The sequence below is a fragment of the Dunckerocampus dactyliophorus genome, chromosome 7 (assembly GCF_027744805.1).
Source record: "Dunckerocampus dactyliophorus isolate RoL2022-P2 chromosome 7, RoL_Ddac_1.1, whole genome shotgun sequence".
Classification (NCBI taxonomy): Eukaryota; Metazoa; Chordata; class Actinopteri; order Syngnathiformes; family Syngnathidae; genus Dunckerocampus; species Dunckerocampus dactyliophorus.
The window spans coordinates 29,516,406-29,542,849 of NC_072825.1; the positions used below are offsets into that span (position 1 = coordinate 29,516,406).

The following is a 26,444-nucleotide window of genomic DNA, read 5'->3' on the forward strand; positions in this document are numbered from 1 at the left end:
ACTAAATAAGATCAACTACCCTGTATGGAAGCCCATTTTCGCCACTGAAAGAAAAAAATATCTGTAATATATAGATAAAATGTTGAAATTATGACATACTAGGCCTGTCACGATACATTTTTCTGGTTGATAATTGTCCCACAAATTATTGTTGATAATCGATATTATTGACAAAATTTTCTTTAGGCAATGTTTTATTAATTATGTGGCATAATAATGCCAGTACATTGTATCAAAAGCAATAAACTTAAATTTTTAACCCAAAACATTTTTAAAAATGCACTTGAATAAATAATGAACATTGGGTGTTATTCCTTAACAGGAAGTCTTAACATATAGCAAACGACACTGTGATTATGCACTATTTGTGTGTACTATTTTGTTTATATTTACTTTGTTGCCCAAACACTTCAGTAAGTGTTGACTGTCGGGACGAAGGCTCCACTGCCCGCATCACCTCCATCGGTAGTTTTTTTTTCCAGTTGGGAAAACTGTCGGTGTCGGTCGTCGGTGCTCATGTGCAGACATTGTTCATTCTGTTTAAAACCGAAATATTCCCACACTGGGACTGTTATGTTCGCCTTAAAAAACATTGCTTCTGCTGCTAGCACTCTGTCTCCACTCACTAGTAGCCCCGCCTCCACAAAGAATGAATGACTCTCTCTTCGTTCATTCCACTGTAGAACCAATGAGCACACACACATGCAGAGTGAACCCTCATGTCATCCAGCCTGTGTTGGTACAGAGAGACAAGCAGATGAAACAGACGCGTGTACATGCACATGTCAGGCATAATTATCGACTACGTTTTTTTTTTTTATCGTTCAATTAATCGATTTAGCGATAATTGTCTATTTTATACGACTTTTTATTTCATAATTTTGAGTTTTTATCTGAGAATTTTCACTTTTATGCCATAATTATGACTTTTTATCTCATAATTATAAATTTTATCTCATAATTTTGCCTTTTTGTCTCATGACTTTTTATTTCATGATTTTGACTGTTTATCTCATAATTTTGACTTTTCATCTCACAATCATAGCTTTTTATCTCGTAATTTTGACTTATCTCATAATTATGACTTTTGATCTCATAATTATACATTTTATCTCATAAATATGAGTTTTTATCTCATAATTATGACTGTTTATTTCATGATTTTGACTTTTTATCAAATTTTTATCTCATAAATGTAAGTTTTTATCTCATAATTTTGACTTCCTTTCATAATGATGACTTTCTTATCGGCCGCACGGTGGTCTAGTGGTTAGCACGGGGAGAACATGCAAACTCCACAGGGGAGAATCGAACCCAGGTCTTCGCGATCTCCAGGCTGTTATTATTTTGAGTTTTTGTGTCATAATTTCGACTTTTTATCTCATGATGACTTACAATTGGGATATTTTTTTCCTTCAGTGGTGGAAACAGGCTTCCATCACCCTGTCACCATCCGAATGCAACTAAAGAAATATTTCAAAGCATTCCATTGCATAATTACATGTGGCAGCCAGTTATTTAACCTGTAGCCACATAGCCAGCAGCGCCTCATTTCTTAAATAATCATGTGGGAAGACATATCCCGTGCTCATGGAACAGATGTTAGTCGTAATTGAAATCGTAATTAGCTATTCTTTATCATCCCTGTGGGCTAAATTCAATTTGAATTTTTTTTTTTTTTTTGGCATTATTGCATTTCTCACACACACAAAATCCTGCCACACGTGCGCAGTGCAGCATGTATCATTGGGGGGAGGGGCACGTCAGAGTGACACAGTGCAGTGCCTTGCTCCAGGGCACATCAGTGCTCAGGAAGGAGATTGGCCTTCCTCAGGCAACGTATTCCGTTAAGCTATTCATCACACATCACAATACGCCCATCAATGACATACAGTCGTCCCTCGCTACATCGCCGTTCCAACATCGCACCCTCACTCTAGCGCCCTTTTTCTAAAATGAACGAATGAATTAATGATTGCTGTTTCGTGGTTAAATATGGTCTATTTTTAGTCAAAATATATGCATATTAACACACAGCCGCAGTAGAGTAGTATTCTGCACTGGTCTCTAGATGTCAGTAACGTTACATTGAAGAGACAAGAGCCACCTGTCTATGCTAATATGTCAGTATATCTTATTTTATTTATGTCTAAGATGTCTTATTTTCTCTTATTATGTCTACTATATTGGGTAATGGGAGTGTAAAGGTGACTAGGGGTGTTATTTCATGTTAAATGGCATATTTAGAAGGTGGTAAACAGGTTTTCTGTCGTATATGTCTTATATATGTCTTGTTATTTGTATATTGGGTAACAGGAGTGTAAAGGTGACTATAGGGGTGTTATTTCAAGTCTAGAGGGCTCTAATTATGTTAAAAAGCGTATTTAGAAGGTAAAACAGGTTTTCCATGTCTTATATGTCTTATTTTCTCTTATTATGTCTACTATATTGGGTAATTGGGTATTTAAAAGGTCATAAACAGATTTATATTCCATTTGTTAATACTGAATTCACTTACTGCGATCAGGTCTGGAACCAACTGCCCGCCATAAATCAGGGACGACTGTACACACACGTGTATCTACACACACACGGCTGTTTTTAAGCACTCAAAGATCTTGTCCATGACAGGAGCACTCTGTTGTTTTTAAGGACCTACTGCAACACCACTAGTCAAAATCCTCTATATGACAGGGCTGCTGCTGTTTTTAATGTCTTACTGCAAGAGTACACTACTGTTTTTGAGGAACTACTGCAATAACAGTAGTCAAAGATCTTGTATATGACAGAGCACTCTGCTGTTTTGAAGGACCTTCTGCAAAGCATCCAATCAAAGATTGTTCATGACAAGAGTGCTTTGCTGTTTTTAAGAATGTGCTGCAAAAACAGTGGTCAAAGAGTATGTTGGTGTTTTTAGGAATGGTTCTGCAAAATGTGAATTGCTTCCATGTTTTCAAGTGTTTTGATGTGAACTGGCAGGTCACTGTGATGTCATTCACAGGCCACCATTTGTATTTGTATTTGTACTTTATTTATCCCACAGCGGAGAAATTTACTTGTTACAGCAGCAAGCAAGATACGCGAGTAAAGAGTACAGTGTAAAGAATACATAGTGACTACAACATGGTTCAGGTGGTGCAGGTGTTATAGAGCCTGACAGCGGTCGGTATGAAGGACCTGCGGAACCTCTCCTTCTTACACCGTGGGTGTAACAGTCTGCTGCTGAAGGAGCTGCCCAGGGAAACAACAGTGTCATGTAGCGGGTGAGAGGTGTTGTCCATGATGGATGTCAGCTTAGTCAACATCCTTCTCTCCCCCACTTCCTCCACGGAGTCCAGAGGACCGTCCAGGACAGAGCTCGCTCTCCTGATCAGTCTATTGATCCTGCTCCTGTCCCTGTCCGTGCTGCCCCCTCTCCAGCAGCCCACAGCATAGAAGATGGCTGAGGCCACCACAGAGTCATAAAAGGTCCGTAAAAGAGTCCTGCACACACCAAAGGACCTCAGTCTCCTCAGCAGGTGGAGGCGACTCTGGCCCTTCTTGTAGAGGGCGTGGGTGTTGACGGACCAGTCCAGTTTGTTGTTCAGGTGAACACCCAGGAATTTGTAGCTGTCTACCAACTCTATGTCCGCTCCCTGGATGTTCACCGGTGTGAAATGGGATGTTTTCCTCTGGAAGTTAATGATCATCTCCTTTGTCTTGCTGGTGTTGAGTTGCAGCTGGTTAAGCTCACTCCAACTGACAAAGTCCCTGATGACCGTCCTGTATTCCAGATCATTCCCCTCTGAAACACAACCCACAACCCACAATGGCTGTGTCATCGGAGAACTTCTGGATGTGACACTGTGTGGAGTTGTGTGTGAAGTCCGAGGTGTAGAGGGTGAAGAGGAAAGGGGAGAGCACCGTACCCTGAGGGGCACCTGTGCTGCAGAGTACCATGTCAGACACACAGTGACGGAGCCTCACATACTGTGGTCTGTTGGTGAGGTAGTCTATAATCCATGCAGTCAGGTGTTGGTCCACTCCCACACTCTCCATCTTCACTCTGAGTAGTGACGGCTGGATGGTGTTAAAGGCACTGGAGAAGTCAAAAAACATGACCCTCACAGCGCTCCCGCTGCCCTCCAGGTGTAGCAGTGATCTGTGCAGCAGGTAGATCACTGCGTCGTCCACTCCGATCCGAGGCCGGTAAGCAAACTGCAGGTGGTCCAGCTGAGTGCCCACCAGGGGTCGCAGGTTGCCAGTTGGGTATGCCTGCCATCCATCAGCAAATACTCTTCTACTACACTACACTACACTACACTGTACTATACTATACTACAGGTATACTATAATACTGTATATTAGCGTAGCATTCACTATTCTACTATACTACATGCTATACAATACTATATTACTGTATATTAACTTAGCATGAACTTTTCTACTATCTTACACAAGTGTACATTAGAGATATTCTATATTATTCATTTTGGTGTTTGCGTCATCTACTGTATTGCAGGACTAAGTTTGGAGGAGGTGAGAGATTACGAACGGGAGATGCAAGATAAAACCAACAGCAAAGTCAAACCACACGCAGGTAAGCACTATGATGCCCCCCACCCCCCACATCACCTGTATTCCTGAATGTTCATCAGGACGTTTCATATTCCAATCAAAGGATGAGAAATTCACATCAGACCTGAATGTTTGCACTGCCATGTCAACGTGACTACATGATTGTGTGAATGAATGAATGTGTTTGTGCCGCCATGTCAACATGGCAGGATGATTGTGTGTGAATGAATGTGGGAATGACTGCATGATTGAATGAATGAATGATTTGAATGAATGAATGAATGAATGTGTTTGTGCCGCCAATTCAGGGCGACAGGATGATTGTGTGTGTGAATGAAGGAATGTGTGAATGTGGGGATGACTGCATGATTGTGTGAATAAATGAATTAATGAATGTGCTTGTGCCACCATGTCAGCGTGACAGCATGATTGTTCGTGTGAGTGAATGAATGAATGATTGTGGGAATGACAGCGTGATTGTGTGAATGAATGAATGAATGAATGCATTTGTGCTGCCATGTCAGCATGACAAGATTATTGTGTGAATGAATGAATAAGTGAGTGAATGAACACATTTGTGCCGTCATGTCAGCATGATTGTGTGTGTGAATGAATGAGTGAATGTGGGGGTGACTGCATGATTGTGTGAATGAATGAATCAATGTGTTTGTGCCGCTAATTCAGGGCGACAGGATTGTGTGTGTGAATGAAAGAATGTGTGAATGTGGGGATAACTGCATGATTGTGTGAATAAATGAATTCATGAATGAGTGTGCTTGTGCCACCATGTCAGCGTGACAGCATGATTGTGCGTGTGAGTGAATGAATGAATGATTGTGGGAATGGCTGCATGATTGTGTGATTGAGTGAATGCGTTTGTGCCACCATGTCAGCATGATTGTTTGTGTGAATGTGAGGGTGAATGAATGAACATGTTTGTGCCGCCATGTCAGCATGACAGGATTGTGTGTCTGTGAATGAATGAATGTGGGGATGACTGCATGATTATGTAAATGAATGAATGAATGAACATGTTTGTGTCAGCGTGATGATTGTGTGACGGTGTGAATGAATGAATGAATGTGTTTGTGCCGCCATGTCAGGGTAACAGAATGACTGAGTGTGTGTGTGTGCGTGTGTGTGTGTGTGTGTGTGTGTGTGTGTGTGTGTGTGTGTGTTAGTGAATGAATGAATGATCGTGTGAATGTGGGAATGGCTGCATGATTGTGTGAATGAATGAATTAATGCGTTTGTGCCGTCATGTCAGCATGAATGTGTGTGTGTGTGTGTGTGAATGAGTGAATGTGGGGATGGCTGCATGATTGTGTGAATGAATGAATGTGTTTGTGCCGCCATTTCAGTGTGACAGGACGATTGTGTGTGCACGCGTGTGTGTGCGTGTGCGTGCGTGTGTGTGTGTGTGTGAATTAATGCATGTGTGAATGGCTGCATGATTGTGTGAATCAATGAATGTGTTTGTGCCACCATGTCGGAATGCCAGGATGATTGTGTGAATGAATGATGGCGATGGTGAGGAGAGGATACTTTGAGCAGCAGCACAAGTATCCAGATGGCTGCTGTGCATGTGCAGGAGAGAGGAGGAGAGGCAAGAGCAGTCAGGAGGCAACACAACAGAGTGTGGTGTTGGGGGGGTTGGGAGGGGAGGGGAGTGGGGTGCAGGCTGGTTCATGAAGTGATAATGTCGCTGCGGCGTGGCTGTCATAAACAGTGTAATGCAGCCACCTGCTGAACTTCCCCATCCCGTCACCAGACTTCACAACACAAATAAGCAGACACTGCAGCACTTACTGCAAATGTAAGACCTGCTGGGGGCCTCGTGTGCGTGTGTGGGCACCCTGCCCCCTGCTGGTTTATGTGGTAAACATCAGTTTGATTTGAGCAATATCAGAAGTGGAATCCCGTCCATCGTACTCCTGCGTGTGTGTGGGAAAGATGAGTCATTACGGTGTAACAAATGTGCAGTCATTGCTCAAAGCTACAGCAGCTCACCATGTGGCACCCTGACCCCCAACAGACTACAACTGATACATATAGCATGTTATGTGTGTATGATGATAGACAAACATTTTTACATTGTGTGTGTGATAAGAGATTACATGACATTATGTGTATGTGAATAGACAGAAAGTTCCTTTAGCTGTGCACGTGAATCTACTGACCATGTTAATGTTATATGTGTGTATGAATGTGTGAATAGACAGATGTTTCCATTATGTGTATGTAATGTATGAATGGACGACAGATGTTTACGGTTTGTATGTGAATAGACCAATAGAAGGCCACATTTCATGTGTGTATGTGAATGGACAAATAGAAGGTTACACTATGTGTACGTGAATGGACAGATTATTTCCCTAATTCGTTTATGTGAATGGAGAGAAGTTTATATCATTTGCGTAAGTGAATGGACAGACAGTTTATACCATTTGTGTACGTGAATGTACAGATTATTTCCGTAATTTGTGTATGTGAATGGACAGACTAAAGTTTATATCATTTGTGTACGTGAATGGACAGATTATTTCCGTAATTTGTGTATGTGAATGGATGGACAGAAGTATACATCATTTGTGTAAGTGAATGGACAAACAGATGTTTATATCATTTGTGTAGGTGAATGGACAGACTGAACTTTATATCATTTGGATGGACAGAAGTATACATCATTTGCGTAAGTGAATGGACAGACAGTTTATACCATTTGTGTACGTGAATGTACAGATTATTTCCGTAATTTGTGTATGTGAATGGACAGACTAAAGTTTATATCATTTGTGTACGTGAATGGACAGATTATTTCCGTAATTTGTGTATGTGAATGGATGGACAGAAGTATACATCATTTGCGTAAGTGAATGGACAAACAGATGTTTATATCATTTGTGTAGGTGAATGGACAGACTGAACTTTATATCATTTGGATGGACAGAAGTATACATCATTTGCGTAAGTGAATGGACAGACAGATGTTTATATCATTTGCGTAAGTGAATGGACAGACAGATGTTTGTATCATTTGTGTACGTGAATGGACAGATTATTTCCGTAATTTGTGTATGTGAATGGACAGACATAAATTTTGTAATTAGTGTGTGTGAATGGACAGACCGATGTTTTTATCATTTGCGTAAGTGAATGGACAGACAGATGTTTATATCATTTGTGTACGTGAATGGACAGACTGAACTTTATATCATTTGTGTACGTGAAAGGACAGATTATTTCCGTAATTTGTGTATGTGAGTGGACAGACATAAATTTAGTAATTAGTGTATGTGAATGGACAGACAGAAGTTTACATTAACTGTGCATGTGAATAAACAGAAGGTTGCACGTTGTGTATATGTGAATGGACAGACGTATGTTTCCACTATGAGTGTATATGAGTGGACAGTTACATTAGGAGTGTACCAGTATGTGAAGTGACAGGGTGACATGAAAGTGTGTATGTGAACGGACTGACAGTGTTGTGATAGAATAAGAAGGATTTCAGCTGCTTTTTCTTTGTCTTTTGTCGGGCCACTCATCCATCTAGTGAGCGAACACAACAAACGCTGGCAATAACCAAGACAAATGTCCCTTTTCTTTTGTGTGGCTTCCAGGGGCTCCCACCCCCCGCGCCCCCGTCTTCTCTCGCTCCATGTCGGTGACGGATGAGCATTCCCTCAAGAAGATGACGGCTTCTGCATCGCCCGCCCCCTCGGCGAGCTCCACCGTGCAGAAGGGCCCCGTCCGTCTTAACTCCAACCCTGAATGACGTCACACACACACACACACACACACACATTATGCATGATCCCTGACAAATTAAGGACAACGTCAAAAGTGGGAAAGATACTCCTCAAGATCTCACTTTCAACTTCATTCCTTCTTCCGTCTTCTTTGGCCCAACTTAGCAAACATTAACAACAACAACAGCAACTATGTAAGTATCTTATTTATTTTGATCCGGCCCAGCACACATATCCATAAAGATCGTAACCCTAGGGTGTCCAAAGTGTGGCCCCTGGGGCCATTTGCGGCACATGGCTGTTTTTTTTATTGGCCCGCACCACATTCTTAAACTAAAAAAGGAAAAAAATGGAAAAATCTGCAGTAATTTTATGAGAATATATTAGGAAGAAAAGAAAAAGTTGTAATTTTACAAGAATAATATATTTTGAGAAAAAATAGCCGCATTTTAGTAGCATAAAGTTGAAATATCAAAGAAAAAAGATGTTTTTTTTAAGCCATAATAAAACAAACAAACTAAACAACAAATAAAGTAATTTTTTTGTAAAATTGGTTTTCAGAAAAAATTATAATGCAGCAAGAATAAAGTCAAAATATTATGGGAACAAATGAAACAAACAATGAAATAGTTGTATGTTTTTTTTTAAAAAAACTGCAGAAATGGAAGAAACAGCTGGAATTTTACAAGAATAAATTGATAATATTATGAGGAAAAATACTATTTGTTACCATAGAGTTGAAATAATTAAATTAAAAAGTATGTTATGAGTCATAATATTCTAAGAAACAAACAAAAAAAATAAAGTTGTCATGTTTGGAAAATTAAGTTGGGGGAAAAGTTATAATATTATTGGAATTAAGTGTTCTCATAATATTACCGAAAGAACATTTGCAAACCTTATTTAAGAAGGAAATATAGAAAATATTTGGAAAACTAAAAAAAAAAAAAGGAAAAATGTGCAGTAATTAAATGGTAGATAAAAGAAAAAGTTGTGACCTATCATGAAAAAGTTGTAATTTTACAAGAATGAAGTGATATGAGGAAAAAGTTTAGTAGTGTAGAGTTGAAATAATTAAAGAAAAAAAAGTTTGTTTGTTTCAAGTTGCAATTTTGCTAAGTCATAAATAGGAGACGTAAATTTATAATAAGAAAGTTGAAATAGTTGTAGAATAAAAATAAAACAACTTCAGAAATAGAAAAAGCAAAAGGAATTTTACAAAAAAAAGTCAAAATAGGAGAAAATAGTCATATTCTAACAAGAAAAAAGTCAAAATTGTACAAGAATAAATTTTTAATATGAGGAGAAATATTATCATGTTAGTAGCATAGAGTTGAAATAATTAAAGAAAAGAATATTAAAAAAAAATGTTAAAACAAAATAAAGTTGCAATTTTTGGACAATTGAGTTGGGGGAAAATGTATAATATTATGAGACTAAAGAGATATATTATAATATAATTATCATATATACGCGTATTAATTGAAAATTTATTAACCTTATTTTAAGAAGAAAGATAACATTTTAATAACCAACAGCAAAAATGTGGAAAACAGAAGTTGATATTAATAATGTGTTCACCTACAAAAAAAAAAAAGCTGAGATGCGCTTTTTTTCTTGAAATATATACTGTATAACTTGTTAGCATATGGCTTTACAAAATCAAAGTGGCAAAGTTACAGCCTTTCATTTTTTACTATGTGGCCCTCACTGGTAGAGAAACCTTTGGACACCCCTTAATCTTACCTAAGATTTCACACAAAGCTTGTAAAATAGACTTTAAAGAGCGCTGTTGTCTCACACAAGCCAAAAGTCCGACCTCAGTTTACATACACCGGCCTTTTCGTACAACTCGCTTTTTGACGAACATTTTTGCAGACGTTTCCGATTTCGCCAAGATGTATGGCAAGTCAAGACGAAGAAAGAAGAAATCCAGGAAGCTAACGTTGCTAAAGGGCAAAGGTGTTCCGAAGCAGAGACCACAACCGATGGAAGATGTTGAGAAGTTGGGTTTTTTTGTGTAGATTTCTGCCTCTTTTTCACCTACCTTCCTTCCTCTCCGCTTTTCACCATTTTGCCAACAAGTCATCAAAGGTAAAAGTGATGTTAAATGTTCATTTATCCATTTTATTAGATCCATTTTTTTTGTTAATAGGGTTAGTTTTCTGGAGCGGGTTCATTGGATTGACATTATTTCTTAAGGGAAAACTTTGCTTTGCTTTTGGTACATTTTGGTTTTTGCAGGACTTTTTGGAATAGACTCATCTTTGTGCATGCTTTTTGCTGCCATTTTAACACCGGTCTGTGTATTTGGTCATGTAGGAGCTCAAAACTTTGGACCGGGACTGCTTAAGAGGGTTTGGATGGTCACATTCACAAGAGACAAAAAAACAAGCAGATTTTGATTGAACCGAAGCAAACATGACAAAGTGTGAACGCACCCTAAGCGCACACAGACACATCAAAGACACACCGAAGACAAATTAACGCTACGGAAGCTGAAATAAGTCGCATTTTTAAGTGTATGGATACAATAAAATCTACCTGTTTAAAGAAGAAGCTTTTAATGCCTGACATGACACCTGGACGCATCGTGGTGTGTAGAAACATATCAGACATCCGTACCACTAAAATGTCATTTTTGTACGCACAAATATAATGGATGATGTCATCTAATTTGCATATCATTTGCATATGATGTAAAATGCTGTAGCAAAAAAGCACAACCTCGTAGGAGAGACAAAAAAATGGAGTAAAAACACCTTAATTACGTTTAGAACTACAAATACACTTGATTCTTGATTTGTTCATTTAAAATTGTCCATTTCATGAAAATAAAATCACTTTAATATGTTATCTCAAAGTTCTCCCATCACACGTTGGCTATTGAGAACTTTCTTAAAATTAGCACATTGACCAGTGAACATCAGATTATGCTGTGTTTATTCTATGGCTCACGTTAACAAGACTAGGTGTGGTTCGTGAGTAGCACACTCTTCTGGTGAATATACTGTATGTAATTGCAATTCATTTGCAGTCTGGATGTGTAGAGCTCCACATCATTGCTTGTGACTGCCTTTGGGTGAGGCTTACCTGTCAACAGCACCCGCCGCTGCGCAGTGAGAACACAAAATGCAGAGCAAATACATGCTTTCACCGTATTATAAAACTCCCCAACAACGCCAGGAAACGTCGCTATATTGGTCGCTTTTGAGAAAATATGTCATCAAGGGGGGTTGGAATGTCGCCAGATCTAGCCACAAAATCGCCAATTTGGCAACACTGGTGACATGTGCTATGTTTGACTGTGGATGGTGTGAACATGCTCCGGTAAGTTTAAAACACAGCGTGCAGAGACGTCCAAAACTGCTTTCAGGTCTCCCTTGCAAATGTGCAATCCTCATTATCTGTTGTCATCATTTAACACGAGAATACAACACTGTAACAACACTTATAGGTCAGAAAAGAGGAAGGGTCAGACAGAGACAGGGTCTATACAGGCAACTAATGTGGCTCACGCAGGTACCCTATACTTGGGAATTATACCTCTCATGACAATTAACAAAAAAATTGTCAAAATGTTGATACTATCGATTATCGCCGATAATTTGTAGCATAAGTAATGACCAGCAAAATTTGTTATCATGACAGGCCTAAGGACGCCTTCTCTTTAAGCTGTAAAATTGGGAGGTCTCGCACCCTTGTCTCGGTACGGTTCATCACCTTTCTCTTTTGTGTTGTCCATGTGTTTGTTACATCGTGTATCGCTATCTGGCGCAGCAACTCTGACATAAACAAACACCACTGCTCCCACGTACTGGGTATCGGTACGTTTGTAGCAGTTGCAAGAAACACGCGGTGGTTGGTCTCGGGCAGGACTTCTCCAACCGCTCACAGCAGGATGCTTGCCAAAGATGGAACTTCTCTTTATAGCGCTTGAGAACACTTGGATACAAACCACACCCCCAACCCGACTGATTACTGTCCACACCATATGGGTTCAAACATGAACGGTACTCATCCTCCTTTAATAACATGAAAACCATGCAGAAATGCCATATCAGGAAGAGAAAAGGAAGTGTTGTCTCTTCTTTTGTGTGTGACAAAAATGCTCTTTATAAGTGTATTTTCGAGGGTTTTTTTTTTACCAAATCTAAAATAGCAGAATATAGAAATAACCCGTGTGCAGTAGATATCTTTTTTTTTTTTACTGTTCCGGACCAGCATAACCAAGGGTGACGCAGCCAAAGTATGACCTTGGTGGAGGTAAAAGGCAGTGCACTGCAATGTCAGACCACCAGCAGGGCTCCAGCACTACGCCACAGCCCCCAGCCTGCAGCCCCCAGCTAGATGCATGTGGTGTTTAATAGAGTGGATCTAATGAGGAAGGCTGTCAATGCTATGGATCGGCCAATAGGTCACGCCAGGTGTATTGGCATACGGCACTGAAGTGTGGTATTGGCTCTTTGAGAGCTGGAAATGGGTCAGGCTGGGGCTAAACTTCAATTATGAGTCAATAATGTAGCCATTGACAAGATGATCAGCTTCAGACTAAGGGTTCTCTTTCCAGCTGATGTTGTATGTGCATAAACACGAACATGTAGCATCATTTTTTCATGAATCATATGGGAAATGTATCAGGAAATGACATGGTGTATTTCTTCCAATAAATGCAATTTCTTTCCAATGATTGGCTGCTGCTGTGAAATGCGCATAGATAGGTGAGAAAATGGACTCCCGGTCCACATTATCAAGCGTGTTTGATCAGTACTGACCCGCATGGATGGAGAGTGTGCCAGCCAGTTACTGATTTCACACCGCCGGTCCCGTGCGGAACCAGCCAGCAGTGCACGTGAAAGCAGGCCGGTCATGTGTGACTGGGCCCCTCACCGCTGATTTCTCTGCATGGCAGGGATACAGAATGAACATTGAGTGCGTGCGTGCGCGTGTGTGTACAGTATTGTATGTATTCACTGCATCGCTGCAGTTCCAAATATACCGTGAAGGCATTCAAATCATCCGTCTCCTACCTCGGGCTTCCTAACACATGATCAACAACCATTATTTTACACAAAACCACAGTCAGATGTTTACATTGTGTGTAAATAGACATACGCGTACGTAGACATTGTGTTTGTATACGATAGTCAAGTTTAATGTACACGTGTGTGTACACGAATGGACAGACATGCATTTATGCCTGTACACGAAAGGACAGACATGCATTTATGCCTGTACGTGAAAGGACAGACGTGCATTTACGCCTGTACGTGAAAGGACAGACATGCATTTGCGTGTGTACGTGAGAGGACAGACGTTAATTTATGTGTGTACGTGAAAGGACAGGTGGATGTTCACACCTTGTGGATATGAAGTGACAGACATACATTTACGTTGTACTGTATGTGTATGAATGGGAGGGAGGACGTTTTCGTCCTGTGTGTATGTGAGTGGACAGACAGTTGTTTGCGTTACATGTGTATATGAAAGGATAGGCATTTTTCTAATGTGTTTATGTGAATGGACAGGTAGAGGCTGATAATTGTCAAGGTTGTACTATGTAATGTTTTTATGTTATGTTATAGGATTAAGCGGCATAGAAAATGAATGAATGTTGTGTTATGTCACATTATCTCAGTATGTGAATGTTCAAATGCTGTGTATGTGTATTGTGTATGTTGATGGACAAAACAATGAGTTTACATTCCACATGTACAGTACGTGTATGTAAAGTGGCATTTCCATTGTGTGTATGCGAATGGACAAACCAACGTTGCTGAAAATGTTATCGAGGTGCGTTGTCTCATTTCGGAGGAGGTTCTATGTTTGGATGAGGTGTGTATGTGTGGTAGCGGTGTATAGAATGGGAATGACTCCAGCCTGTATGAGTGTCACCATGACTTTGGCATATTTTTATTAGCATTGCATAGTGTTGCAGCTCTGCATTGCGACACGTACAAATAGATCCAGTACATACATAAAGTACTGTATATGCTGTACATACAGTCCATATAGTACATAAATACTGTACATACTTTATGGAGCAGGCTGTTTCCCTGCAGTGAAATGAAAGAGCAAGAAGCGCAGGACGCAGTCGTGACGGTTGAGGGCTGCACAGGGAACACGAGGTGTTGCATGAACATTACCTTTTCTCTTTTACTTCTCTGTCGTCGCCATTAAATTTTCCCTCTCATCATGAGCGCCTCAGCTTCTCCTCTTCCTTGTGATCTCCTCCTCCATCTCATCCTCTCGCCCCCTCTAGAGGAGCGCTAAGCAAGATGTACCGTCTTCATTATATGGAAATGTTCCCCACGGTACATTATCATAGATCCTGACCCTGCAGCTCTGAATCATCCAGGCTGTTCCCACACTGCCCATCACATACCACAAATAGTACGCTAGACCAAAGACGGGAGGCTCTCCACAGTGGCGTGCAGACTGTACTGTACTTCTCGCTGTACAGTATAGTGGCTGCTGACTTCCACGTGGGGACCTTCTTGCTGTACAGTACAGTATACAGGTAGTGGTTGCTGACTTCCACATGGGGACCTTGAGCTGTACAGTATACAGTATAGTGGCTGTTGACTTCCACGTGGGGACCTTCTCCCTCTACAGTATAGTGGCTGCTGACTTTCACATGGAGGACTTGAGCTGTACAGTATACAGTATAGTGGCTGTTGTTGACTTCCATGTGGGGACCTCCTTGCTGTACAGTATACAATATAGTGGCTGTTGTTGACTTCCACGTGGGGACCTTCTTGCTGTACAGTATACTGTACAATATAGTGGCTGTTAACTTCCACGTGGGGACCTTCTTGCTGTACAGTATACTGTACAATATAGTGGCTGTTAACTTCCATGTGGGGACCTTGATCTCAGAAATGGAAGCACTCATTACAGATATGGAAATATGGAAATGGTCGACAAAAAGAAATGAATAATAAATACAAAAATCAACTAGAAAAACAAATTCATTATATAATTATATAAAACAAAAATATGAATAGAAATACTAGTTTTAGTTTTGTCACCTATAACACAAAGCTGATAATGCAGTAACTTGGCCTGCATTGAATTGCTTTTAGCATTTGCATCAAGTGTATGCTTCAAATATGTATGCTAGCCCTAATTTCTTGTATTTTAAAAATCAGTAAAGCTGTTCACGCAAAAGCTATGCAGGTTTATGTTTTGCTTTTTTCACCCCTTTCCTGTACCAAAAATGGACTGAGCCGTGACCCTAAAAGCAACGTACAATACGTACCTAACCATGATAATGTGGTACCATTACACCACCAGTCAGATGCCTCTGTGTGCACCAATGTACATCATTTCCTAGAAATGACGCCGAAATACAAAAATATATATTTTAACCATAAATATAAATTCATTTGCTATTTATATAAAATTATATACATACAAAAATATGTCTATTGGATAATATATGAGCTGTTTGTGTGTGCTTGGGGTTTACGTGAGTGTATATCATTTCCTATAAATGACAAAAAAATCCCAAAAATATATATTTTAACAATAAAAATAAATGAATTTGCTATTTATATACAATTATATCAATACAATAATATACCAATTAATTATGTCTGGGATATGCACACGTGTACATAATTCTCCGAAAAAAATATTTATTTTAACAATAAACATGAAATGAACATTATATATTCATATATAATTATACATATAGAAAAATATATTTAGGAAAAAAAGAGCTGTTGTGGGGCGTGTACATGTGTACATGATGTGTTTCCTCATCATCTTAATGGACAAGCCTCTCCCTTTAAATCAATCGCTATCCAAATACCCATTCTCCATTCAAGACAGGGACAGCCGTGCCTCATTTGTCTCGTTACGTGTGTGCGTGCATGCACGCATGCCTTTGTCCTTAACCATGTCATGATGTCAGGCATCCAACATGCAACACTGATCATTCTAGGTGTGCTTTGATGTCAGCTTCTCAGTGAAAAAGTCTGCTTTTTCTGCTTTGGCAAAGAGAATGCGCAGAGAGAACAGGCGTGCATTTTAGATTTATTATCAGTGTTGGGAGTCTAAAAGTGCACTGCATCGTTCTGAGACCTGTTTCTAATCTTGTGCTTTGCTTATTGAGCGGCAAACACAATAATAATAATAATAATAATATTATATAATATTATTACATCTTTTAGCGCCAGGCTACAGCATATGTGTGAGTGTCAGTGACGTAACACTAAATGGTAGCTAGGCTGTGCTTCCGTCATTATGCTGTGACAGCAATCCACTTTTTAGCCCACTCGAGCGCTTAAATGACTTGAAATCCTCCCGTGTTGTTGTGTTGGGCTCAGCCAATTTGTAACCTCAGCCTGGGATTACCTTAACTGGACTTTATCTGGCAGCGGGCAGCAGCGTGTGAAAAAGAAAAAGAAATGCTAGCAAATTAATTGAGCCACTTAGGAGAGTGAATATGGATTAGTGTGGAACTATACTGCATATATATATATTTATATATATACTGTATATATATATATATATACTGTATATATATATATATATACTGTATATATATATATATATATATATATACTGTATATATATATACATATACAGTATATATATATATATACTGTATATGTGTATGCACGTGCCCAATGGGAAACATTTAGATGCTGCTGCTTTCACACGATAATCATGGTTTTCCTTAATGGCTGCATGGGCCGCTTGCTTGCTTCTGTGTGTGTGTGTGTGTGTGTGTGTGCGTGTGTGTGTGTGTGCGCACGCGCGTGTTCCCAGAGTGAAGGTGGCTTTTGTGTGTTTTCATTTGTTTAGCAGCTGATCCCAGAGCTGCTATTGTGGCTTGGTAATTAATTGGCAAAAATGAAAAGAGTCAAGTGTTACAGTAAGAAGTCTTCCTCACTTTGAGCACCAACACATAACGAGAATGCTTGCTTGTGTTTTGTTGTTGCTGCTGTTGTTTCTCCGCACCAAACCGCTCCAAAGAAAAGAGAAAAGAAACTAAGCACGACAAAAGAAGAGCCTTAAGTGCTTCATCAGCATGAAAGCTGCAAATGTTCCTTACTAGAATTGCTGCATCAGCACTATTTCTTCATGTGTGTGAATGGACAGACAGATGTTTGTATAGTGTATGCGTATGTGTGTGTGTGTGTGTGTGTGTATGCGTGTGCATGCATGTGCATGTGTGTGCATATGGGTGTTCATGCATATGTGTGTGTGTGTGCATGTGTGTGTGTGTGTGTGTGTGTGTGTGTGTGATATGGTTTTGCGTGTGTATGTATGTGTGCAGTCTGTACGTGTATGTGCATGCATGTGGAGGGGTGCATGTGCATGCGCGTGCATGCATGTTTGTGCTTGAGTGTATTGTTGTGTATTTACTTTAGCAGCTGCTTGGTAAAATAATAAAAATCTCTAATCTCCATTTTTCCCACAGGAAATAAAATTAGTTTATCTGTTTCAAAGTCAAACCGTCATCTGCCATCACAAAACCTTTATTACCTCTACAGGCACTGCTTTAACTATTTGACATTTTTAACTGTCATGCATGTGTAAAAAAAAAATCTATGAAGCACAGCAAAAGAAAACATACAGTGGTGTGAAAAAGTGATTTCCCCCTAAAGCTAATAAGTGGTTGGCCCCCCTTAGCAGCAACAACTGCAATCAAGCGTTTGTGATAACTTGCAATGAGTCTCTTACAGCTCTGGGGAGGGATTTTGCACAATTGTTGTCATTCAGCCACATTGGAGGCTTTCCAGGTCATGCCATAGCACCTTTTGTCTACTTACAGCACTCAACATTTATATACTTATAGCGTCTCGCCCCCAAAGATTGTCTCTTTCCACTGGAAGAGTGGCTACTAATGAGCTACTTAATTAAACAACGTATTGTTATGTGCCACCACGGACATAAATAGGGAGACTCCACACTTTAAATGTAGAACTGAAGAAGGCTTTTGGTTTGGGTTGGGTGTGAGGTCTTTCCCCAGGTGGAGGAGTTCAAGTACCTTGGGGTCGTGTTCACGAGCGAGGGAAGGTTGCAGCGTGAGATGGACAGGAGAATCAGTGCAGCGTCTGCAGGAATGCGGTCACAGCGAGAGCTGAGCCGGAAGGCAGAGCTCTAAATTTAGCAGATGATCTATGTTCTATGTTCCCTCACCTATGGTCATGAGTTTTGGGTCGTGACCGAAAGAACGAAGTGGCGAATACAAGAGAGAAATGAGTTTCCACCGTGGGGTGGCAGGACTAGCCCAAAGAGGTGAGGAGCTCGGTCATCCGGGAGGGGCTCAGGGTAGAGCCACCGCTCCTTCACATGGAGAGGAGCCGGTTGAGGTGGCTCGGGCATCTAGTCCGGATGCCTCCTGGACACCTCCCTAATGAGGTGTTCCGGGCGTGCCGAGCCAGGAAAAGGCCCCGTGGCAGACCTAGGACACGCTGGCCTGGGAACCCCGTGGTGTCCTCCCGGTGGAGCTGAAACAGCTGGTCGGAGACTGGAAAGTCTGGACTTCCCTGCTGACTCTGCTGCCCCCATGACCCAGACCCAGATAAGCGGATGAAAATGGATGGATGTCTTAAACAAGGAATTCCTGTTGCGTCAGTTCAACCTTTACGGATCTACAGTATGTCGTTCTCTTTTGACAAATCAGTCTATAAGTCATCGAGCTTTACCACCAGTTGCTCCCGAGAGGCTCCTTGTAATTAATTTCTCCCTCCCTTTTCTTCATTTCGCACATTTCGCAGCTTCTGGGGACTCATCTGTCTCCTGGGATTCTTCCTCCGTGATAGAAGGTTCTTGTTTTTGGTTGTCGTGTCCCACCGTGTTGCGAGGCAGAGGCTTTGAAGTTGTCTCCGTTAACCACAGTTAGCGCCAATCATTCGGCGTTTATTTGAACTAATCCTTCCTTACGCCAGGCTGCGTTCAAACGGAAGGTGTCAGCAGGGTGTCTTGTCTCTAACGTAAATATCTGCCCACTTCAACAAGAAGTGCTGTGTTTTCCTTCACTATGGAGCTCCTAGGTGTCTCCACCCGGTGGCCATGCTTCATCCATGTTAATGAGGATCTGAGCGCTCCCATTCCTCCAAGGTCACACACACACACAAACACACACATCTGCATTGTAGCTGCACTGTAGGGATTAACCGCGCCATGCATCTTCATTCCATATGCTCACCGTTTGTCCGCGGATGCTCACAGATGACGCTGACCTTGTCACGTGCGGGGGATCTGGCGGTGAAAACAGATGCATGCATGTCATTGTTCAGGCTGGAGCCATGCCTCTTGACCGTGCGATCAGCAGGGATGCGCTGCACAAGCACTCTCCTCACAAAGCACTTCTCTCTCAAGGGCACAGCCTGTTTTAGGTCTTAAGCATTACTCCTTTACAGCCGTCATCAAAATATATACCATTCTTTTATTTGTGGCCTGTGGCTACAGACATCACAGTGCCCTATGATGACCTGTTCATGGAGCTTACTAGAGACGCACAATATCTTTTTTTTTTTCAAACCGATACTCATAACTTTGTCCTTCTCAAGACCGACATGGTACCAATAACCGATTACTTGTTTATATCTACTTTTTTGTATTTAATGCAGTTTTCCCCTCATCGAGGAGCATTTGGTACAACTTGCGCACAAAATGTCTTCCTCGGAAAGTGAACGTTTCTTCACAAGTGAGCTCGGGGGACGTTACGACAGGCCCCTAACGTCACAGGCAGGAGAAAAAAGGAGAGCTTGATTTGCTCACCTGCACAGTACGGGTAATCTCTACTCGTTGGAGCATGTTTTTTTTAATGATCGGTTATCAGAGCTATTTTTAATCAGATTTATCGGTATGACGTCATAATTCCCTCAAATCAGTCTTATAATGATGGTGCACCCCGAGAGTATACCATCGTCAGACAGTTCATTGTTAAAGGATAAAGCAGAAGCGACTCAGACTGTGACTGTGATGACGGAACACAAACAAGCGTCTGAAGGTTAGAATAAACACATTACATTACAACAACAACAGATCCAACACAACATTTACACTCCAGCCGCACTTCAATGACAACAGCACCTTACACCACAACAACATATAAAAACTAAATGGGCTGACAAATAAGCGTCACGTTCCCGTTTGATTACGCACTCAACTTGTTTTAATTAATGTCTTTCATGAGAGCCTCCTATGGAAACAATGTGTTTTACATTTCTTATCATTTCTTTGTTTTTAATTATTTGTTTCCAAAGTATTTTGTTTTAATATAATTTTCAATTTATTTCTATTTTTTATTTTATTTTTTTTAACAATGCATCTTTGGTGGAAAAACGGAATTTGCACTCCTATTACCCAATATAGTAGACATAATAAAAGAAAATTCCAATTTAAAATTTGGTCCTAGGTCAACCAGACACCCAGGCCAAATGTCCCATCCTGAGAGCCCCAACCCTTTAACATGTATTATATGGAAAATAATTGTGACATCACTGAATCAAATTAAAGCATTTAGAGGGTTAAAATACTACAAATATTTACATGTTTGTTTTTTTTTTTTTTATTAGAACTGAATTTGATTGAGAAATCTAACCAAAAAACAGTTTTTGGGAGTAGATTTTTTTTGTCCTCTAGGGATCCGAAAAAGGTGGGAAATTAAAGGGACTCAGGGTCTCCAAATTGAAAAGCTTTGGAACGTCTGATGCTAACTTTAAATTATTGCACATTTTTCCAGTATGCTTGTCAACTTTGACATGGGATTAGGTCAGGACTCAAACTATGGTCACATTCTTCTTTTGAAAGCACCTTTCTGGAAATATTTAGTTATCTGGGGGCACAAGCCAAACCCAGTCATTGGTTTTCTCTTATTATGTCTACTATATTGGGTAATAGGAGTGTATAGGTGACTATAGGGGTGTTATTTCATGTCTACAGGGCGCTATTAATGTTAAACGCATATTTAGAAGGTCATAAACAGGTTTTCTATGACACATGTCTAATTTTCTCTTCTTATGTCTACTATATTAGGTAATAGGAGTGTAAAGGTGACTATCAGGGTTTTATTTCATGTCTCAAGAGTGTTAATAATATTAAAAACCGTATTTAGAAGGTGCTAAATAGGTTTTCTATGTCTTATATGTGTTATTTTCTTTATTATGTCTACTATATTGAGTAATAGGAGTGTAAAGGTAACTATAGGGGTGTTATTTCATGTCCAGTGGGCTCTAATAATGTTAAAAAGCATATTTAGAAGGTGATAAACAGGTTTTGTAAGACATATATGTCTTATTTTTTCTTATTATGTCTACTATATTGGGTAATAGGAGTGTAAAGGTAACTATAGGGGTGTTATTTCATGTCCAGTGGGCTCTAATAATGTTAAAAAGCATATTTCGAAGGTGATAAACACGTTTTGTATGACTTATATGTCATATTTTTTTCTTATTGTGTCTACTATATTGGGTAATAGAAGTGTAAAGGTGACTATAGGGGTGTTATTATTATGTCTTGAATCGTGAAAATTCCCTTATCACGGTCGGGTGTGGAACCAATGAGCCGCCATAAATGAGGGATTAGTGTACATGAGAATACAAGTGAAAGGTACAGCATATGTGTGCCGTCGTTGAAAAAAAGCAGCCCACTTTTTATTGTTAATGTCTTTATGCTGCACTGATAACGTTTTTCATCAAGGGTTTATACTTCACACTTTGTTCTGCAGTACTTGAACACAGCATAGCTGCTGTGAGACGGAAAGGTGAAACTTCAGTCAGCTTTCCATCTGCTCATCGATGAATAACGTAAGATCATGATTGACTGGTGGTGAGTAGCTGTACATTTTATACATGAAGTCTGTTTCCTAAGTGTGTGAGGCATATTTGTGTGAGACGATGCACGAGACTAGGTCCGCGAGAACGAGACGGGGCAAGATTTTAACTTCTTTTTTTTTTAATGTACAATGAAAGAATATGACTGCACACGCAGAATTTTTTATTTAACCGATTTTGGCTTTGCGATCATCTTTTTTCCTCCTAATTTCGACCTTGCATTGCTCCTCAGGAGTCTCCCTCGCTGCACTGCTGCGTGTGTATGCTTGTGGCCCCGCCTGCCTCCACAAACACAAAGCGATTGTATGACTGACAAGAGGTCTCACTCCGTTGTACTCACGTCTCGGTGCTGAACCAATGCACAGAGTGAAACCTCTTCCTGCTTGTTTGGAGGCGAGAGATAAGCAAAACAGACAAGCGTGCGCATGGCAGTACATGGAGGCCGGCAAAATTATCCACTTCTTTTTCATTTATCGTGCGATTTATTCATTTATTTATTAGTGCGAGACATTTTTTTTCTGAAGGAGAAATCTTGTCGCATTTTAGTCTCGTGAGATCTTGTGACAGCCCGAGGGGCAAGTGAACAATGGCAATTGAAGAGCGAAGGCCAACCTCATAATTACAAGTCACTTTTATTGCAAATGTTGATCTGAAATCGAAGGAGAACATAGCAGGAGGACTTGGAGAGCGAGTAGCGAGCCGTGTCTAAAAAATCGACATTTTTATGCCCGAATCAATTCCTCGTCCTGTAAAATAAAAGAGTGCATTCTATCAATTCTGCCTAGCAACAAGCGGAGCAGGAAGTAGTATCCATAGCTACAGTATGTGCATGGTTCCATACGATTGGTTTCTGGATATCAAAGCATGGCTGATGAGTACAATCTGCCGTGCAGAGCAGCATTAGATCTTTATGTTTGCTGGGAGGCCCTGCAGAGACGAACGTGTGGACTCAAGGCTGGCCTCGCTCCTCACACTCGCACCATCGGAAGAGCGTGACCTTTAATACCGGAGCATTTATTTCCCCGAAACATCCCATAATGCCGCAGTTTTGGTCGTCAGTGTGAAATACCTCAGCCCTGCAGACGGAGACAGATGGAGAGCGCAGCGCCAGCCTCCTATGATTAATATCCACACACACACACCGTATACATGTGACTGTACATCACCATCACTGCTGCTGATGCCATGCACAAACAGGCCAGGAGGCGCTTGATGCATGACAGCAGCTGTCCCCCTCCTCTTTTTTTTTTTTTTTTTAAATAATTTATGGTCATTTGTATCTTATTATGACACCACTCATCCATTACACGTGTCACATATACACACTGTAGAGAAACAAATGCCACATTGCTTGTACTTGAGCTGTGCAGAACAGAGAGGGTGCGCTTGTTTATAGCACCTTGCCGTCTGGGGGAGAGCAAGCTGTGATGGTGTTGCAACAAGGACATGCATGCTGAACATGAGGTAGCACTTTAGCACCGAGGTCACCGTACACACCGTGCTCTCGCTATTGCGCACACACCCCCTCTCCCTGTGCAAACACACATGGCTGGAACACGATGGAAAAGGCGAAGCAGATGGAGAGGCACTCAAGATAGCGGTGGTGGGGAATGGTTTATCCTGCAGCTCAGGTGAGGGTGACCTGTTTGTTTCCGTTGGCCTCTGATGTCTCTTTAATAGGACGGCGAACGGGAGACACACGGCTCTGTTCCTCAGACTCCCCACTGAGGGACGGCGGGCGAGGGGCCTGGGTGTCCGCACGATGGAAAAAACATGTTACAAAACTTGGCTCGTACGGCCCACGCTTCATTTCAACAGAACAAAAGCTCCAACAATTCTGGATTAAATCACAATTTACAAGGAAAAAAAAAAAAAAAAAGGAGACGTGTGACGATAACCATAGAACAGGAAATATGTGCTCTCTGTCCTGGCTGCTCAGTACAAAGTGGGTAAAGTGACAATAAATCTTCCTAATAAAAGAACAGATTGAACAATGTGGCTGATTTTGTCTTTTATGTGAAGAGACTGGCCTCCCAAGCACACACGGTCATACTCCCTTTGCACATTGCCCGCATGCCTTTTTCACGCTTATCAAAGCTATGTTACAGAATTATTTTTGCACTTATTTCGTAGCTGTTGCAGTTGACAAGAGCATAAATATTATTTTAATTCATTCATAATTCATTCCAAACAGTGCTTGAGTGGGCAGTACATTCCTATAACTGGCTGCGTGCGTGTGCGTTTCATCTGCTTGCGCGTCTGTGCCACACAGGCTGGCTGACAAGAGCGTTCACTGGGCATCTGTCTGTGCGCATTGGTTCTACAGTGGAATCAACTGAGAGAGTGAGCCCTCCTGTCAGCCATTCAGCCTCTTTGTCCCAGTACGTGGAGTGGACGCAGAGTGTTAGCACCAAATTAGCCTCGTGAGAAAGCGCATGCTAACATGAATGAAGGCACCGAAGTCATGGTTTCTAAGGCGAACGCAACAGCCCCAGTGTGGGAATATTTCGGTTTTAAACAGTGAACAAGGTGAGTGCATGAACCGATATGTCGCATTTGTTCGAGAGGAGTGACGAGGAAGCACGGGAACACGACCAACTTGTATGCACACCTGAAACACAACCATCATTTTCAGTTTGCCCAACTGGGTAAAAAAACTACAGCTGGAGGTTCAGCAGAGCCTTCTTCCCGTCAGACAAGGCGTACTGAGGCGTTTGGTCGGCAAAGCAAATACAAAAAAAAACGTCACAAAATGGTGCGCGCTCACGGACAGTGTAGCTCGCTACATTGCAAAAGAAATGCAACCATTCATTCCGGTCGAAAAGCCAACATTTAGGAAAATGGTACAAATGTTTGACAGACAGTACGAATTGCCTGGGAGAACGTACATTTGTTTGCTTAAAGGGATAGTTCGGATTTTTTTGTTATGAAGTTGTATGACATCTCCGTCAGCAGTGTAGTCCACCAACAGCTATTCACCCCCCACTTGGTCTCCTAAGTCCAGTTCTGGTTGGAGTTTGGTAGCAGTAGAAGACGCGAGCGTCTTCGTCACATACACAAGAAGGGATTCGGGGGGAGACAAATATAACATCGAGCAATTTGTGAGGTTTGATTTTTTTGAGTAGGTATTTTTGTGATGCAAATGGATTACTCTTTTGAACGCATATTGTTTTGAGAAGCCAAACTCCTCCGACTACCTGGAACTACGTTCTTCATCACCGAACTCCAACCAGAACTGGACTTAGGAGACCAAGTTGCTGTTGATGGACTACACTGCTGATGGGGATGTCATACAACTTCATGTCTAAAAATCCCAACAAAACGTCAATACTATTGATTATCAACAATAATTTGTAGGCCAATTACAATGCCATATAATTAATGAAGAAATGGGCTCAGAAGTTGCTTGTATGATACAGGAAATGTCTGTGTCAAGCTAATCTGGCTTCTACAGGGTACACTATAATTGAGTACCACCTAGTGGTTACATCGCTGATGACTATTAATGAAAAAATGGCCTCAAAAATGTTGCTGATAATATCGATTATCAACGATAATTTGTAGCACAATTATCGACCAGCAAAGATTGTTATCGTGTCAGGTCTACACGCAACACCACGCACCACACCCCAACAGAAGAGAGTATAATGTAAGAATGAGTAAGCATTCCCATCCAAATAATAAAGATGCATGTGTCCATTCATGTGCACATCCAACTTAAAGTCTGGCAAATGGCATTTGAAACTGTGTCTGTCCATATTTGTTCATTTGATGCATTGTGTTGTGTTGTGTTCATTTTTTTCTTAGTTTTTAACCAAGCAGATGCTGATGGAGACATACTTGCCAGCAATACCTAGAAAACACCACTAGGCGGCTCCTTTCCATGTTAGTCAGGAGTTGACACAATGCCTGGGGGTGTGATGACACACGCTTACGTCTGTTACGGCAGAGAGTGTGTGTTCGGTGGGGGGGTAGGAACACTGTGCTTAACTTCTTTCTTCACTTGCACCGCAGTCAGGGATGTGATCAATTGGTGACAGTTTGACTCTGGAACAGACAAATGCACTGTCATTTCCTGGACACTACGGCAAGCAAATTGCGTCCTCTGATCAGTTTGTGATTTTCCTCCCGAGGCGGATGCCAGCAGCACTTGTTGGTCTCTAAGCACACAAGGCCAACAGTAACAAGATTATTGCATTATTGCCCCCCACCCTCAACCCCCACCCCACTACAGTAAACGTGATTAGGGCGTGCTTGCTAGCTAGCAGGCATCTGGCATGCTTTATATGTGCAGCAGAAATGGAGCCATGGTTAAAGATAGCCAGACAGGAAGTGT

The 26,444-nt window shown here is 41.0% G+C and overlaps 1 protein-coding gene across 3 annotated transcripts in view; it reads left to right on the forward strand.

Moving 5' to 3' along the window:
- pitpnc1b (phosphatidylinositol transfer protein cytoplasmic 1b) overlaps nt 1–13,062 on the forward strand; it is a 60,435-nt gene extending 47,373 nt beyond the window's left edge. Inside the window, exons 9-11 of one of the 3 annotated variants that reach the window (XM_054781415.1) lie at nt 4,502–4,579; nt 7,467–7,524; nt 8,181–8,308. In XM_054781415.1, coding sequence (XP_054637390.1) covers nt 4,502–4,579; nt 7,467–7,483 — 95 coding nt within the window. In that variant the 3' untranslated portion in view covers nt 7,484–7,524; nt 8,181–8,308. Of the gene's footprint in view, nt 1–4,501; nt 4,580–7,191; nt 7,418–7,466; nt 7,525–8,180 lie in introns of those variants that run through there. The other 2 variants (XM_054781414.1, XM_054781413.1) reach the window with 2 other exon arrangements.
- The last annotated feature ends 13,382 nt before the right edge of the window (nt 13,063–26,444 follow it).